The sequence below is a fragment of the Ruditapes philippinarum genome, unplaced genomic scaffold, assembly GCF_026571515.1.
Source record: "Ruditapes philippinarum isolate M1 unplaced genomic scaffold, ASM2657151v2 ctg527_1_1_1_1, whole genome shotgun sequence".
Taxonomy (NCBI): domain Eukaryota; kingdom Metazoa; phylum Mollusca; class Bivalvia; order Venerida; family Veneridae; genus Ruditapes; species Ruditapes philippinarum.
In genome coordinates, this window is record NW_026865278.1 from 249,240 (window position 1) to 266,373 (window position 17,134).

General features: G+C 31.7%; 2 protein-coding genes across 2 annotated transcripts in view; one reads left to right on the forward strand and one right to left on the reverse strand.

Moving 5' to 3' along the window:
* LOC132728510 (E3 ubiquitin-protein ligase MYCBP2-like) overlaps positions 1 to 17,134 on the reverse strand; it is a 119,961-nt gene that overhangs the window by 64,800 nt on the left and 38,027 nt on the right. The window contains exons 22-32 of the mRNA XM_060714151.1: positions 16,393 to 16,474; positions 15,805 to 15,919; positions 12,991 to 13,084; positions 12,225 to 12,356; positions 11,341 to 11,419; positions 10,315 to 10,332; positions 2,803 to 2,877; positions 2,014 to 2,183; positions 1,302 to 1,427; positions 843 to 970; positions 48 to 139 (exon numbers count right to left, since the gene is read on the reverse strand). Coding sequence (XP_060570134.1) covers positions 48 to 139; positions 843 to 970; positions 1,302 to 1,427; positions 2,014 to 2,183; positions 2,803 to 2,877; positions 10,315 to 10,332; positions 11,341 to 11,419; positions 12,225 to 12,356; positions 12,991 to 13,084; positions 15,805 to 15,919; positions 16,393 to 16,474 — 1,111 coding nt within the window. The remainder of the gene's footprint in view (positions 1 to 47; positions 140 to 842; positions 971 to 1,301; positions 1,428 to 2,013; positions 2,184 to 2,802; positions 2,878 to 10,314; positions 10,333 to 11,340; positions 11,420 to 12,224; positions 12,357 to 12,990; positions 13,085 to 15,804; positions 15,920 to 16,392; positions 16,475 to 17,134) is intronic.
* LOC132728505 (uncharacterized) lies at positions 4,438 to 8,114 on the forward strand. Its single transcript, XM_060714146.1, has 2 exons — positions 4,438 to 4,638; positions 7,570 to 8,114. The coding sequence occupies exons 1-2, from the start codon at positions 4,557 to 4,559 to the stop codon at positions 7,890 to 7,892; spliced, it is 405 nt and encodes a 134-aa protein (XP_060570129.1). The 5' UTR covers positions 4,438 to 4,556; the 3' UTR covers positions 7,893 to 8,114.

Below are 17,134 nucleotides of genomic sequence, written 5' to 3' on the forward strand. Positions count from 1 at the left end.
CAAAGATACAAGACAGAAATTGTTATAATGAAGACATGGTATCATACCTGGCTCCACATTCAAAAGCAACTTCCTCTGATTCAGCAATCACCTCACCATCAGCCTCATTCTCCCCACCATCTGGACCAAGCTCAAATAACTGAAACAAATACACACATAGAAGATATTAAATGAGTGAAGGTTTAATAAAATATTTAATGAGCAAGTTGAATTTAATCATATTGTGCGAGCTTCTTGCGAGCATATTATTTTATTCACCAAGTTCAATAAATTTAGTATTGAACCTACATTGTATAAATATAATATTCTAAATATCTAAAATAGGAACGGTAAACTGTTTTCAATGACGCGCCTGTAATGTAACACCAACATTAGCACATTTTTAAGGTTTGTTTAAAATTAACACAATAATGTCACATCAAAGTGTTATTACATTTGTGTAATATCATTTTTTATTAAATGGCTTTATTACACTCTTGCTCCATGGTTTATGTGATAAATTGATATAATGCTTAAACACTTATATACATTTTACTTATCTATTAAAATCAAGTGACTAAAATGTGTCAGGATTTACACAAATATGTAGTGGGTTTTTTCCAACTAAATCAAGGTTTAACAATAGAATATTGTGTCATAATCAATCATGAATTTTTGAGAGCAACAAGAAGTTAAAATCTACCTAGCTTACAAAAGTTAATTGGTTCTACATATATATGTCTGAAGTATGGCACAGAGGAATATCTAACAAGAGGAAACTTCCAGCAATATATATGCATTGTCAATGTCATAACTATTAATCTCATAATGTTGAAAAAGAATAACAAACATTGAAAATTTACCTTGATTCTACCATAGTACTCTCCCCTGCCACCAAACAGTCCAAATCCGCCCAGTAGGATGTCTGTATCACACATGAACCGGATTGCTTCAATACTGTGACCAGAATAGCCCCATCCTCCACCATGATCTATATATAATTCAACATATTAACTATAAGAGCAGATTCTATACAACCCCTGTATACATGAACTGGTAAACTCACACACACAAACACACATACACTCATAGGAGGTCTCATTGCCAAACTATTCTAATTCAGCAACAAACAACATGGAAGTCTAATCACATTGCAATGTGTGCATCATCACTAGGGCTGGCCTGGGTATCATAAACGGTACATGTAAACTGTAGGATGAGTTAATCATTATCTCTGCAGTGTATAATCTCGGACAGAAAGTCGGATGGATGGCAAACTAATAAATAATAATAAACTATATAATGATATATTATATACTCACTCTCAAACCTGTTGACCACAGAGAAATCATCTTTATTGTATATCTTGGTTGATGCAGCTTTCTCCTTTGCTTCCTCCAACACAGAAAGATTGCACTGCTTTGCTATTGTCAGTGTATCTAAACAACCTGTTGAGATTTTCAAAACAAAATTGTTATTTTATTTCAGAACAAAGCTTTTTCATTAAGAGCCTTCAAAGTATGAATATCAAATAATCTGTCAAATCAGTAATGTTAAATTTCTTTTAACTTATCTGTTCCCTAAGTTGAATATTATCAAAACAATTTATCTTTAAGAATAACAGGCATTAAATGATCATTCATATGATTACAACAGTAGTTCAAATACTTTCTTTGTTTCTATAGTCACCACTGGTAACACCGCTCATCCATATGGTAGAGATTTATGTTGCACCAACACATTATCGGTCATATGGAAACTTTCGAGCTTTACTGGTGGAGGAAGACCTCAGGTGCCCCTCTGTGCATTATTTTAGGCACAAACAAGCACCTGAGTAGAACCACCAATAGCGGGATAGCTTCCTCACATGAGAGAATCCAAAGTCCCTGCCAGGATTCAAACCCACAGGGGTGAGATGCAAGTGGAGTCAACACTCTTAACCAAGGAACCCAAATGGCATTGAAGGTAGACGGTTTAATGCGTTACCACCATAGCATACACTTATTTTCTATAAAAACGGCTCATACCACCTACCTAGAACATGCAGAGCACAGTGAGATCTGGTGGCCTCAGCGCCACCTTTAATAGGGACAGATAACTCTGGTTTAAACAGTTCACATACAGTAGTATCCTCAGTCTTCAAGCTACGAGCCTCGGCTGCTATAACATTATAACACTGTATCTCATTGTTCTCCTGACTGAAACTACACACATATACAAAATGTTTATCTATAACATTTACTGAACATTAGCTTCTAACAACGAAAGTGCAGATTCGAATAAATAGTATGACTATAAAATATCTATCTTCAAAGGGCATGTATTGATATAAAAAGAAGTAGATAAGAAATATAAGACTTTAATATTAGAAATGTACATGAATACTATACCCTATAACAATCTTACACAGGCTGCTGGTACAGACCGGAGTATCTAGCTCGAGGCTAACTGTTTATGGCAGTAACGAGGCCGCTAAACAGCTACCCGATAGCTAGTTATTCTAGTCTGTTACAACAGCTAGTGTTAGATTTTTTTATTTTGCATGTTCAATTCTAATTATAATTCAAAAGGAAATTAGGAAAACTAATATTTTAATTAGCACTTTTTTCTTATAGTAGCATAATGACATCATTCTAAGAATGCAATTCAGGAATGACCTAGTCTTAACGGGTTTCAACATTTAATTTCAATACCAATTTAACAGGGCCCTGGTATGCTTTGTTGTACAGCCAGGATCTGTATGTATGATAAAGAATATGCTATATTGTCTTCATAGGGCAATTACTATACTATAAGATGAAGAGTTAAAATATCAGTACAAACCTCCAGAGGACATTATATACTGGATCTAGGCAAACTGCTTTACATGACAGGTCAACTTGCTCCCCACTTCCAAAACTGAAAATATAAAATACACTGAAATAACATATACTGATAACATTAAACATCCAGACAGACATAAGACTTTTCTTTCATGTTTGGTTTTTTTAGATGTTGCGCCTGAAAACATCAAAATATATATTGTGCATTGATGACACACTGGATAAATAACTAAGTTCAACGATCATAATTAATGTCTAAATACATATGACAAGAAAGAAAGAAACATTCAAACTATTTTATACTATACTGTGCTCCTCTTAGTTCACAGTATTTAACCTGAAGTAAATCAAACATCGATCTGTAACTGTACAAAAAATTGTTATCAGCCACAACTTTTAGGATTTTTTTTTTTCAGCTATAATACAAGGAAACAAAAAATATATTCTATCGAAATCACAATCGATGTGCCAGATATAGAATATGTGTCGGCCATTATGAAAACATTACATCATTTATTCCACGATAAATAGTGTTCATTTTTTTCAGGTTTGGTTAAAATTACTTCATATTACAGCCCATTTATATATTTATTATTGTTACTAATCTAAAACATTTAAAAAATAACGATTGATCCCGACACGAAGTTTTTTAAAGAATTCTCAAAGCTTTTTTCTAGAAGTGAGTAAAATGTTGTTGCATTTTACTAAAACACAGAATAAAAAGAAATTTTGCCTACAAACTTCATTGTTTAACAGTATGACTAAAATCAGCCATTTATTACCAATATAAACACCTGTCAGATGGAAAAGTGCCGCCATTGATCAATTTACTTTTATAAATGCTTACTAATGAACACTTAACTTTACTATAATACACAAACATATTAGTTAAAAAAACTCTGAAAACTGTATTTAAATGATGTAAATGTTTGTATACGTGTATATTCAAACAAAAATAAAATCTGAATCTCTGAAGGGTTCTACATGTATATAAATAAAATAGGGTTCAATATTTTCATACTGGAATTACCATGTAGATATTATCATAATAAAGTTGTTTGACTTTTTGATTTAAAGACACAAAATGAAGTATTTTTTTAAAGAATAAGAGAATGCGGATAAAATTATTAGATTTTTAACTTGCACAAGATAATTTCTAAGCATTTTGGTTTTTATTTTTAACACATATTTAATGCATTTATGTAATATTGTGTAATTAAAAGTTCCTTTGTAAGTAAAAAATGATCAAAGAACATCCTAAAAAGGGTATAAAGTGAAGAGATTATCACCTTTCATGCACACTTTATGTAAATTAACAATTAACAGGACACCTGTTATTAATTAGTTATCAACACATCAAAGGTACTTGTTGGTCACCAATTATCATATGCTTTATACCAATCACACACTTCCCTTTCTTATACTAGGCAAACTTTTAACACCTAATAAATCATATTGTTTCCTTAATTGAAATAATAATAATTGTTTGTAACAATGCAATTAAAGTTTACTATTTAAGCAAACAACAATCATTATACCCTTCTGTATTCTCGTATCCTGCTCATAATAACAGGGACTTAATAATTAAAATATATTACCAAAGCATATATTCTGATATACCTTATACAACAGTGAATATTGTATACATGGATTTTTAATTACAGTGAATACTTGGATAGCTAATAAACAGTGAATATTAATGGATTTTTAATTAAAAGTGAATACTTTGATAGTTGAAAATTACTTTGTGTTACCATGGAGATTGTACAGTATGTGAAACAGATTCAGGATTTATTGAAGTTACATGACAGAGCTGTTAAGCAGATCATTCTCTTAGGTATACATTAATTTATTTATTTTATACTTAGAATGATATTGACAAAGTTTTGCTTCAACTGAAATAGACCCTTAACATTATTCGGATCTACGACAATTCCAAGAAAGCTTCTTGATACAGTTCCATAATTAAAAGGATAAACATCTGATCAAATAAACAATAAAAAGAATATGGCACTAGGTTTCTCAGCTGTAACACATGACCAATTGATTATATAGAGGATATTTGTTTAGTGTAAGATCGGAATATATTTCATCAAGTGAGCACCAAAAGGTATATTTCACGTGTGGCACAGCCACAAGTGAAATGTGAACTTTTGGTGTTCACGAGGTGAAAAATATTTCGATCTTACATTAAATTTAACAAATTCTCTTTTTATTTTATGCAAATAAATGTTTAACAAGACAATTTAACCTAATACTACGAGGAAATCGCACCAAATAATAATAAAACATGACGTCATTTACAACATCACATCATTAAGTTGGTTTCCAGTATTGTGGCCGCTGGTATTTAACTGAAAGACTTAAAGATTATCAAATTGATAATTTCACTGTTTCAAACAGTGAATTATCAATTTTTTATTTCACTGATATATTTCTATAAACCAACGAAAAGCATATAATAAATTGTTTCATTCCATCTTAGATGATTATTGAACCATGTGTTATGATCGATAAGTGATCTACTTGATTTTCTTAAGGTAGACCATGGGTAATGGGAACCATAAGGAACTGTAAAATTGACAACATATGACAAAGTTTATATGTCTTTCAAGGTCACCTGTATGCAAAATTAAATAAAACTTTACCGTGTGGTTTCTGAGTTATGGATATATTTTTCTTAACTAAGACTTTGCCATTAGAAGGGCCAATTTTTCAGAAATGAGGAAACTCTAAATAATCTTATATAATCATTATATAAAAAAATGTTTTTCTATTGCCCATTGTTAAGAAACAAATAATAACATTCAGGTAACAGAATAACACAAGCAAAATGTTTTGTTTTCTAAAACAAAATGTTCTAAATATGTATAAAAAATGTTACACCCTACCCCACCCACTTATTAAGCACTAATTTTTACATTTTCCAATTTTAAATGCCTTATTCAAAATAGTCCTAAAATTTTACCATTGATTGAGGGCTGTTTTCAAAAGTTTGCCTAAATTTCTTTAAAGGGTCTTGATTGGCTTGATCATGCGCGAAATATAAATACTTTTACCGTGTCAGTTTTTTATTTTATTAAACTTTGAAAATATCTGGTATCATATTTGCTATAATTTTGGCATATATTTAGCAAATAAATAACCTACAAAAATTAAAATAATTTAAATCAAACCCTTATTTCTTTCAATTTTTCTTCCATAAGGGATCAGAGAGATTCATAAATAATGTTAAAAAAGAAAGAAAAAAAGATGCCCCTTCTGGGGTTTGAACCCACGCCCCTCATTTCAATGTAGTTTGCAAGAGATTTTTAGCCTATTTGAATACTCTTCAAAGTGGAGGTAATGCATTACCCATGGTCTAATAACACGCCTTTTAACGCCTTTTTCACCCCCCCCCTTTTTTGTTGTCTCAAATGATGAAAAAATGCCTTTATTTAGGCCCCAAACACTTGTTTTTGTTTGAGAAAATGTTGTTAAAAAAAAGTGACCTCTTTTTCGGCGCGGCCCCCCAACCAAAAGATACTCAGGGGGTGCCAGAAGGGGATGTGCCCCCTTCTGCTTTTGGGGGGTTGAAGGGGGGCGGGAGTCCCCCTCATCGCCAAGAAAATTTTGGACTTGTGAGAGGCTGTAAATGACCCCAGAGTGATCATAAAGGTAACGTTGTAACCAACGCTGAAAAGCATTTTGACTCTATCTCAATCCATTGAGAAATCTTTGCAGCACTTTGAAATCAATTTTGATGGAAAAAATCAACGCAAATAGTGATTTTTGGCAATTTTGAGATGTCCCCTCGTTGCCATGGTAACAGAAAATTTAAGCCTGAGCTGGTTGTTGCAAGGGCAATGGTCCAGTCAACATTTGTGCCAAGTTTGATTAGTGTTGAAGCAGTTTTAATAGTATTATAGCAATTTGAACTTGTAACGGGAGACTTTTCAATGAAAACAGCCATTTTTCACAAAATGCTCATGAAGCAATGGGTTAACTGTAAATTTAATCATTAACATTGTAAGTTTATTCTTGTTCTTTGTATAATCTAACATGTAAAATGCTTCTAGTCAGTTCATGGGAATGGCAAAGAATTAACATTAGAAGGCTATGTTTCTTTAATTAACACAAATAAGGTACAAAACCTGAGTAAAACTTATTGGAAGTATTTTATAAAATGAAATAATTTTGATAAAATTTGGGTCCGTTATCAATCAAGTTCAATGTCTGGTATACATTTTGTACTTTCATATTTCAATTACCTGAGTTTGACAATTTGTTAAAAGTTTTCAACAAAATTCAATGGAAATACTTTTTTTTCCATTTTAATAGCTTTTCTTCCTTCAATAGTTGTATTCTTTATATTCAGACATTAGCTTGAATTTTGGTGGTAATGGCTCTCTTCCCAAGCTATATTACAGTACTTGAATCAAAGGCAAAAAGAAAACAAAGGCACCCTTGACCAGTAAACCAGGGAGAAAGCCATTTAAGCAATGCATAAATATATTGTACAGTTCTGTTTTTCAAATGCTTGATTATATCTTATATTACAAATATCATCAACCATTTAAATAAAAAAATTCCAGAATATATTAAAATGGCAAACTTAAATACTATTAATAAGGCTTTGATAAATATCATTTAATCTTAATGTTAAATAAAAATTTGCTTAACTGTAATCATTTTAACATACATTTCAAGCATTTTAGAATGAGTAATGAGCTTTTTATGCAGGAGTTGGCTATGATATATATATATATATTTGTTTTGTATTTGACAGATGGTTACATGAATACAGCAAGTAGACAAGCATTTTACTGTGCTATCAATGGCTCTTACCTTCAAGTCATGCATCTAATGCTTAGGAAATCAGTTGCTCAGGGCATTAAGAAAATGTTGAAAATCTATCGCCTACATAAATGGTTTGCCGTACAGAACATTGTGCAGAAAGTGGCAAGATATTACCAGTGGCAGCATGGTATGAACATTCTAGCAAGCATGGATGAGTTTTATAGATTTCCAGATATGGGACGACTCAGTAAGGAAGATATAGCAGCCCAGTCTTGGGCTGTGTTAGACTGTGAATTTCATAGAGAGGACTGATGTTTTCCACGATAATTGGTTGAAATAACCTTGTAAAGTGCTCAGTGACTGTGATTTTATGATACTATTAAGGGTCTTATAATTATATTAAAAGTTATGAGTTATTTTATCAACTATCAATACAGGTGTTCTCATGTAGTTGTGAAATACATATGTATGTGTAACATGTGTAAAATGTGTAACATGTGATAAAGGCTATCATATCATCATTTATAAAAACATGAACACCTTTTTAATGTAAATACTGATGTTCATTATTTATTGCCAAATAAATTTTAATCTAAATCTGTATGTTTTATATTTGCTTTCATACATTACCCTGGTCTTTAACACCAAAACCCATGTTATTGTTGTCAACTATGGAACTTTGTTAAACATATTGTAAAGAGAAATACAGCATAGTTACTATTTCAGTACAGTTTCTTGCAACATACTACCTTATGTACATTATACCTTTGACCTACATATCCTGGTACTAGTTCAATATTTGAATTTGACCATTATTATAAACATCAATATGTCTGTAATAAACTCCAAATGCTTTGGTAATTAGGGCACTGTTCTATATATTTATTTCAAAGGAAGATTTCATATGTCAGAATTAAACATTAAATATACTGCAAGAATACAAATAGATGTATAACTTATCAAGACTGAATGAAAGTGCAAAACAGTCTACCTCTATAATGATGGCATAATTAAGTCATCACCATAGCAAAGTCTTTTAATGCCTTTTCTATAGTTTCAGGACAAATGAACTGGTGTTTTAATCATTTTTAAAATTGTTGTCAGACCTCTAAATATACCTGTAATTTTTTCTTTGAAATATCAAGGACTAAAAATGTACAGTTTATTGTTTTATGAAAAGGAAATTTTAAGTTTGGTTCATTTATGTATATTACTTAAACTTTCATAATTTTACTTTAACTGCTACATAAACATGTACTTATAGACTTAGATATGTTATAGTTATGTATAATTATGATCCTGAACAATCTTCCCTACTTTGCTAATGGCATTGTAAACTCATGAAAATCAAATAAAATACATAAAGCATCTAACATAAAGTATTATTAACAGGAACACTGGGCTTAACTGTAATGGTGAGTAGGATATAAAAAGCTTACAAACAACCATAAATCTAGTCAGATATGTCATACACCTAGAACCAACAGAAAGAAGTTTGGGCACAATTTTTGATAAAATCTGATAAATTGAGACCATTTTAAAATTCAAATATTTGAGTTTGATAATGTAGCAAGCTTGTAGCATATTTGAACTACACTCAAGTCTGCACCCTGGCACTCCCTGTCCATTACCCAATCAGACTCATTAAACCATTAGCAATCGGCTGAGAGATAGACGCCTTAACAACTAGGTCATCAGTTCTCCTCACATAAGTTTATTTGGTTGGGTTGTACATTTCACAAAGACAGTATTAATGTCATATGGCGACTTTGCAGCTTTACTGTCGGAGAAAGACCTCAAGTGCTCTTCCGTGCATTATATCAGGCACAAACGGGTACCCAAGTAGAACCACTTAGGATAGTTTCCTCACATGTAAGAATCCAATTCGAACCCACAGTGTTGAGGGGTAAACAGTTTGAAACCACTTGGCCATGGACACACCCTCACATAAGTTAATGAGTACCTAAAATATAGTTCTAAATAACTCAAGTTACATTCAAAATAGTCATTCTTGGTACAATTATGACTTTGATTAAAGATCTTTTAAGTTACATTCCAGTCAGTTAAACTTTGCAACAAATCTAAATTGGTAAAAGTAACAATTTCGTACAAATAAAAAGCTTTCAAAAATGAATCAACAATAAGGTAATCCAAACCTGGTTTAGAACAACATTCAAGTAACCAGAACAAAATTTTACTGATGTTAACTTAATGTCTGCAAAGTGTGTTCTATATGCCAAATTAACATCAATTATAAAATCAAACTGCGAAACATACAGAATGAGGCATCGTAAAATATTTTCAGAGTCCTCATCCTGCAGAACAACTTTTAAATCCAATGTGTAGGCATCATTTTTCTACTTGTCCTGCATAGAGTTCTCTTAAATTCTACTTGTAATTACATGCTGACAAGTGGAAGTTTCTATCTCGAGAATGACCACAAAATGAGACATTAATCTTTCCTGAATTGCCAAAATGAAAATATTGATAAAAGCTTATAGATTGCAGACCTTAAACTGAAATATATGTATGTACTGTATGTTTATATCTGTCCTCTTATACAAGAACAACCAGAGACCACATTTTGCAGAAATAAGTTAATAAGCAGTGTATTTAAATGATTAAATGAATAACAAGGAAAGACTATAATGCCTCTAGCAGTGCATAACTTGTTAATTATATAATAAAGGGGCATAAATGTGCCAGAAAATAACAGAATGTATGTATACGGTACCTAGTAATGGCAAATGAACTGAAATTTGAAGCAAAATAAATACTGTATTGCTGCCATTTAACATTCAGTAAACTTAAGAGTAAAGTTTTGAAGGAAAAAAAAACACATGCAGTTTATATCTAATGTCCTATGGCCAAAATGTTCGAAGCAATCTTAATGATCTTTAAACAATAAACAAACCTGTATTTCTATTGGTATTGAACTACATAAGTACCATTACCGGTAACTGGCACAAAATTAAAAATTTTATTTACTGTTTTTCTTGTATATTTTATATAAGTGAGCTTCCTTACATCATTTAATGTTTTAAATCTTCTAATTTTCCATACTTCATAACTACAAAAACATATATATTATTTATTATCTACGTAAATGTAATAGTTATTATGTATGTATTCTTCTCTGGAAAATAAACGGGCCTTAAAACATGGAACCAAAAAATTAAAACAAGGCGAGTACTGGAAACAAGTCTGCCACAAAGTCTCTGGATTGTTTTACAAAGATTTTCAGTCAGAGAAATTTTTAACAAATGATTATTTGATACAGTTACCCATTATTTCTTGCTAAATGACAAAACATCAATACTGGGATGAAGTTAAAGCATTATCTTGAACATGTTTTTTTTTACAACTTGACATATTAACAATTTTATAAAATTAATGAACTTTCCCCTACATCATTTCAAACATCAACAAGTCAAGCATCAAAATTGAGCCAAATAATATAGCATACAGACTATTACTTAAGATTTTCCTTAAATTTGAACTTTTGATCTAGATTTTGATCCTTGTTGAAAATACTTAACTTAAAATTCAACTTAAAACTGCACTTCATAAATAAATCACACTCTTTCATAATGATAAGATAAAAAAAACAATAAGATTGAACTGTGAACAGAATCATGTACAACACCACTTCAAACTAAGTGAAATGTTTATAGTTTAAACCCACACATGTAACCACAAACGCTTAACTACATAATTACAAATATACTATAAATAGAAACATGACAACACGTAATATTACCTGCGACAGTTTCCATCCACTTTGTTGATCATCAAACATTTCATGATACCTGCATTGTCCTCTCCCATTGGTATCAGACCTTAATAATATAACATAGAGTTATCAGGTCTTTATAAATCAGACATATACAATATGACAAAGTTCTTAGATCATTGGTATAGTTTGTTGTGTCTGGTTTTTATGGCAATTCCAACACATTTTTGGTCATACATCAGCATTCAGTCTGCCTAACAGACTTTCCCTCAATCTAACCAATAATTGTCAATTTCTCTGCAAGTGACTGTCTACTAATTGACCATGAATTTTGAATCAGTGGTGAGAGACAAAATAACCATTCAAATCAATGTAATAAATTTGGTTTCAGACTTGATAACACCGATACTAGGTCATTGGTAACTTGGTTTGTTTGGTTTTACGGAGCACCAACACAGTTTAAGTCTTTTGGCACCTAGACAGGAAAGTTAATTTTGGCTAACCTTGGGTGTTACAAACTTCAACACCTTGGGTCAAAACCACCTCACCTGCTGGAGTTAAGAGATGCATCAACTCCAATAATTTTAACATATTTAGTCACCTCTTATGATCATGCAGGGTTAAAAGGTGGCTACAATTCTGATGCCTCAATTTGTAAAGGCACAAGGGACACACATAAAGTTTCTTGATTCTACATTAAACAATATAAGTCATAAATAAAGTGAAAATAATTTTGGACAAAATGATTGACAGGCTAACAGAAAGAAAAGACTGCTGTTACATTGCATCAAATACTGTAATATTTTTTTTAATGTTCTGTGTAACTTGAATTCAAGAATGGTACAGCATAGAAAAACGTGAATTAAACACCTAGAAAATAAATGGTCAGGACTGGGAGGAAAAAGTATTACCAATTGTAGTTTGATTTGCGAACACTTTAGAGGATGAGAGTATATGTGCATTGATCAATGATTCATCTATTCTCATATATGTCTGATCTCCACTCGCTCCTATCCATGTTGCTCTACGACCAAATCTTGCTCCTGTAGTCAAATTATTACAAATATACACCTGATCCAAGGATATATTATTACAATTTATGTGTAGTGCATGTACAATCCACTATCAATAACTCAAACTACTGGAAATAGATGTTATCTGGAACTCGGCAAAAGTGAGTTTTTCAAGCTAATCCCCCGGTATAAACAAACTTTAACTGTTAAAGCTTCATGGTGCACTCACTACTGGTCACAATAGACTAGTTAAACTGTTTAATTTATTTTTGAATCTGTAACTGTTAATGTTTGTTTGTACTACCAGATAAGCTGGGAAAAACCCAAAATATTCTTAATTCGAGAGTAAGTCTATTCTGGGAAAATCGAAGAATTTTTAAAGTCCCATCGAAATTCCTTCTATATCCATATACCTTAATTCTGACTTACTGAGACTTCTGCTGTGTAGAAAGGAATAATTTGTAACACAATTTCTTATCAGTAAGTCGAAATGTAAAAACAGCTGACAGATCAAAGGTTGGCAACACAAACTCTTTCTACAAAATGAAAATATATTAATTTCTAAATCCAATGACAATAGTAAAAGAATCTGTTTCAATGGATAACCATATGTTTTATGATGTAAAATACCATTTAAAACACCTTGATAAAGATGTATACATACCCACACCAGGTACTGGAGCAGGCACCGTATACCAGACAGAACTGATCTTTGACTTTGCACCTTCCTCAATATCTGCTCTACCAAGTGCACCTTTCTGTAAAATATATCATTTACTTTCGAGACTAGAACAGTCAAATTCGAAAATTGGCATAAAAAATAATCTCCCTTGAAAAATAGCATTAGTGATCTCCCTTTTTTGCCTTTTTAGAATCAAATAATATTGGTTTGATGGTGTTTATCAGCTATATAATGGCCAATTCCTACTCGTCAAAACTCAAAACTGGGGTTGAATAGCCCATAAACACAAGTGACATTGATATTATTTCTTAAAGTGACATTATGCTCATTTTTTGACACTCTTTTTATATATTGAACCTTATAAATAAATTTGATGGATATTCATAAATTTCCCTGTGCCACAAATGCTATTTATTGTTCATGCGAAATAAATATAAAACTGAAAGGTATTACAAAATGTAAACTTTTTTTTACTTTCACTTGTTCACTCACAATATACTCTTGGGTGGGCATTATGTTACTTTAAATACAGTCGGCATTGTATTAAGAGACCACTCAAGGGACTGCCAAAAAGTGGTCTCTTAATAAAGTGGTCTTTCAACAGAATTCTGGAAAATTCGAGACTTTTTTATATTACAAGTCATAAATATACTAACATTTTTATAAAAACAAAAACTGTACAATTTTATATATGTATTACAGTTTCATTATTACATTTATGCCTTTCCTTAAAAAAAAGTCATCTATATGTGTTTGTTTTTTTTAGTAGAAATTTGTGTACAAATGTGATCTACGCTTTTTATACTACTAACAGGTCATTTTGACCTTGAAACAACGCATATTGTCATATATTATTAATATGTTCATACACATCTCCTGCTGAACATACTTTCAAATCATCAGCCAGACCTCTAGATAATTTTTCATGCAATGAGTTTTAAACTTTTCGTTTTTTCAGCAATTAGTTTTCACACTACCCCGATTTCAAAACATTAAAGTTTTAGAGATCTTAGATTTTCATTATTTTTATTCTATTTTATTTTATTTTTTTGTCGAAGGGTCATATTTAATGGGGTACTACATGTATTTTATAAAGCATCAGATGAGCACCTACACCATCAGGCTCGGTTCTGTAATGTTTAGTCCACTACTTTCACGATTTTATTTCGACTACAAACGATGGCATTTGCTATTTACTCAGACTCAATTCCATGCACGATTTCCTCATTCAATTTATCCGGCATTATTAGCTGTTTGTCTTTTTTTTTTCGCTCGTTCCGACGTCATTTTCGTTTTGATTTTCTGGAAGGGAGGTCACTCTGAGCACATGACAAAACTGTGCCAATGCGGTGTTGTGATACGTTATTGCTCTGACAAAATATGTCACAATAAATATTACTATCGGAAAACTGTTTCTTTCTTTTCGATCTTGAAACGATTGCAATTGTTATTCAATTTGTTTTTAAACGACAATTATTTGTGACGGTCTAATTGACGGCCGTTTAATAGATTCTTTAAGACCAATGACCATGAAAAATATTTGTTTGTTCAAACCTACTCGCTAATTACACAGGTGAGAATGTCCGTAGGGACGATTGTTTGTCACGGCCGTTTAATAGATACTTTAACACTGAATTTTGTACATTTGGGCCGATATTTAGTGGCCGCTGGCCGCGATATAAAATCGTCGTTTAATGGAATTAACTTATATAGTAAAAATCATCACGAGGGATTTTATGCGGCCGCTTAATAAACAAGAGCTGTCCGTAAGACAGCGCGCTCGACTTTTTTATTGCTTGCCAATAAAAAAAGTTTTTGCAGTAAAAGGCAATATAAGAATCTCTGTATTTTTAAAGTGAACTAGTTGTTTGATACCCTTGAATATTACAGCAATGTTTATATGACATAATTTATGGTAAAGTGAACAAGTGGATAGGAATGAATTTTTTTAGATTTTTTAAGTTTTTTAGTGCTTGCCTATAATACAAAACATTGACAGTTAAGGGCCATAATTCAAATAAAATCTTTGACAGAATTACCTTCTCCTGGACATGTTTGGGAATCATGATTGTAAACAAGTATTCCAACTTTCAAATTAATATCTCAAACAGTTCAGTCAAAAAGTGGACTGGTACTAAAAACTTAACCAAGATTCTAAGTCGATAAAAGGCCTTAATTTTTAAAACAAATCCTTGACAGAGTTACCTTCTCTTGCGTACAGATGGGGGTAATGATGTGAAATAGCATTAAAAGTTTCAAAGCAATATCTCAAAGGGTTAAGGCAATAAGTGGATTTTACCCATATTCAATGTATTTTCTAAGTCAAAAAGGGGCATAATTCTGTCAAAAACCTTGACAGAGTTATGTCCTCTTGTCTGTTGATGAAGGTCGTGATGGTAAACAAGTATGGTCAGTTTCAAAGCAATACCTCCAATGGTTTTGAAATAAAGTGAGGTGGTACAAAAACTTAACCAAGCTCAATACACTTTCTAAGTCAAAAAAGGGCCATAATTCTGTCAAAAACCTTGACAGAGTTATGTACTCTTGTCTGTAGATGGAGGTTATGATGGTGAACAAGTATGGTAAGTTTCAAAGCCATACTTGTAATACTTCTGAAATAAAGTGGGGTGGTACGAAAAACTTAACCAAGGTGTGACGCCAACGCTAACGCCGACGCCGGGGCGAGTAGGATAGCTCCCCTTTTCATAGAAAAGTCGAGCTAAAAAGTCGCTAAATAAAGGTGGACGCAAGTACGATGCCGACTGTATATCAAACAGGATGAATGAAAGAACATACCTGATAGTTTCCACAAGTAAGAACTTGTCCATTAGCCAGCAGAATAACTGTATGATGACTACCAGCTGCAACTTGACATGCTATACTTGGTAAAGCTACCCGTGTAGGACTGCCCCTGGAATATCATTATAAAACTTTATATATCTATCTTAAAACAATCTAACATGTCTATGATAACCAGACATTGACCTATTACAGGTAGCAGTGATCTTGACCTTTGGGCGAGACATGTAGAAATAGGTTCATCTACATATTAAGTTTCAGCAAAATTGCATGGTTAATACTGAAGTTAATGATCATAAAAAAAACTTAACCAAATCGGTTAACCAAAAGTCAATGCGGATACTGCTGAGTGGGTCATGACAGTAGCTGCACTGTATCTTTAATAAGTAGAGCTAGAAATGCACCATTCCTGGATATTAAATAGAACTCATTCTATGATAAAAACAACTTATTCTATGATAAAACAACTTATTCTATGTTAAAACAACTTATCCTATGTTAAAACAACTTATCCTATGTTGATAAAAGTAAGGTTTTAAGCTTATCAAAGATAGAATATGATAATAAAGTAGATGTTGAACTTACCTTGTCACTGTATCACCAACACCTAGTTGTCCGTTGTGGTTACTGCCAAATGTATAAACCTCTCCATTCTGTAGTAAGATAACTGAAAACAAAACAATATCAATTTTGTATAATTATATAATATTTTCTTCATTCAACATGTTATTTATATCACTTAAACTTAACAGATAACCTTAAAAGGACTCCACTGAGGTTTATTTTACATAAATAGAATTTTTTTATTTTTTTTTTGGAGATTTTTTTACAATTTCATGTAGGAATGGAGAAGATAATAACTTGCGTGCAAAAGTTCACATCATTCCCTTACTCAGTTTTCCCAGAATAATTATCTTTATTGTGCAAAATCACCAAAAATTGAAAAGCATTACAAACAAACAAGACTGAAAATAATGTAACAAATTCATTTTCAATTTAACTCATGAGTATATTTTTTGATTATCTTTTGCATACTTTTCCACTTTAAGTTCATCACATGATCTATGCAAGAATTTCAAATTTTATGTTTTAAGCTTTTTAACTTAAGTTGAGTTCCTTTAACAATTGTAACAAGAGATATTTCAATATCATGCTAACGCTGATATGTTGCATATTTTTGCTTTATTTAATTTTAAGTGCCACTGTGACAGTATTCAGTCATATACGACAAAGTAATAAACAAACATCTGTTCCAAGATTTTATAGCAATTCTACCTTGCTTTTGTATCAAAATAACTGTAAACTTCTCTGCATAAATAATTGGATA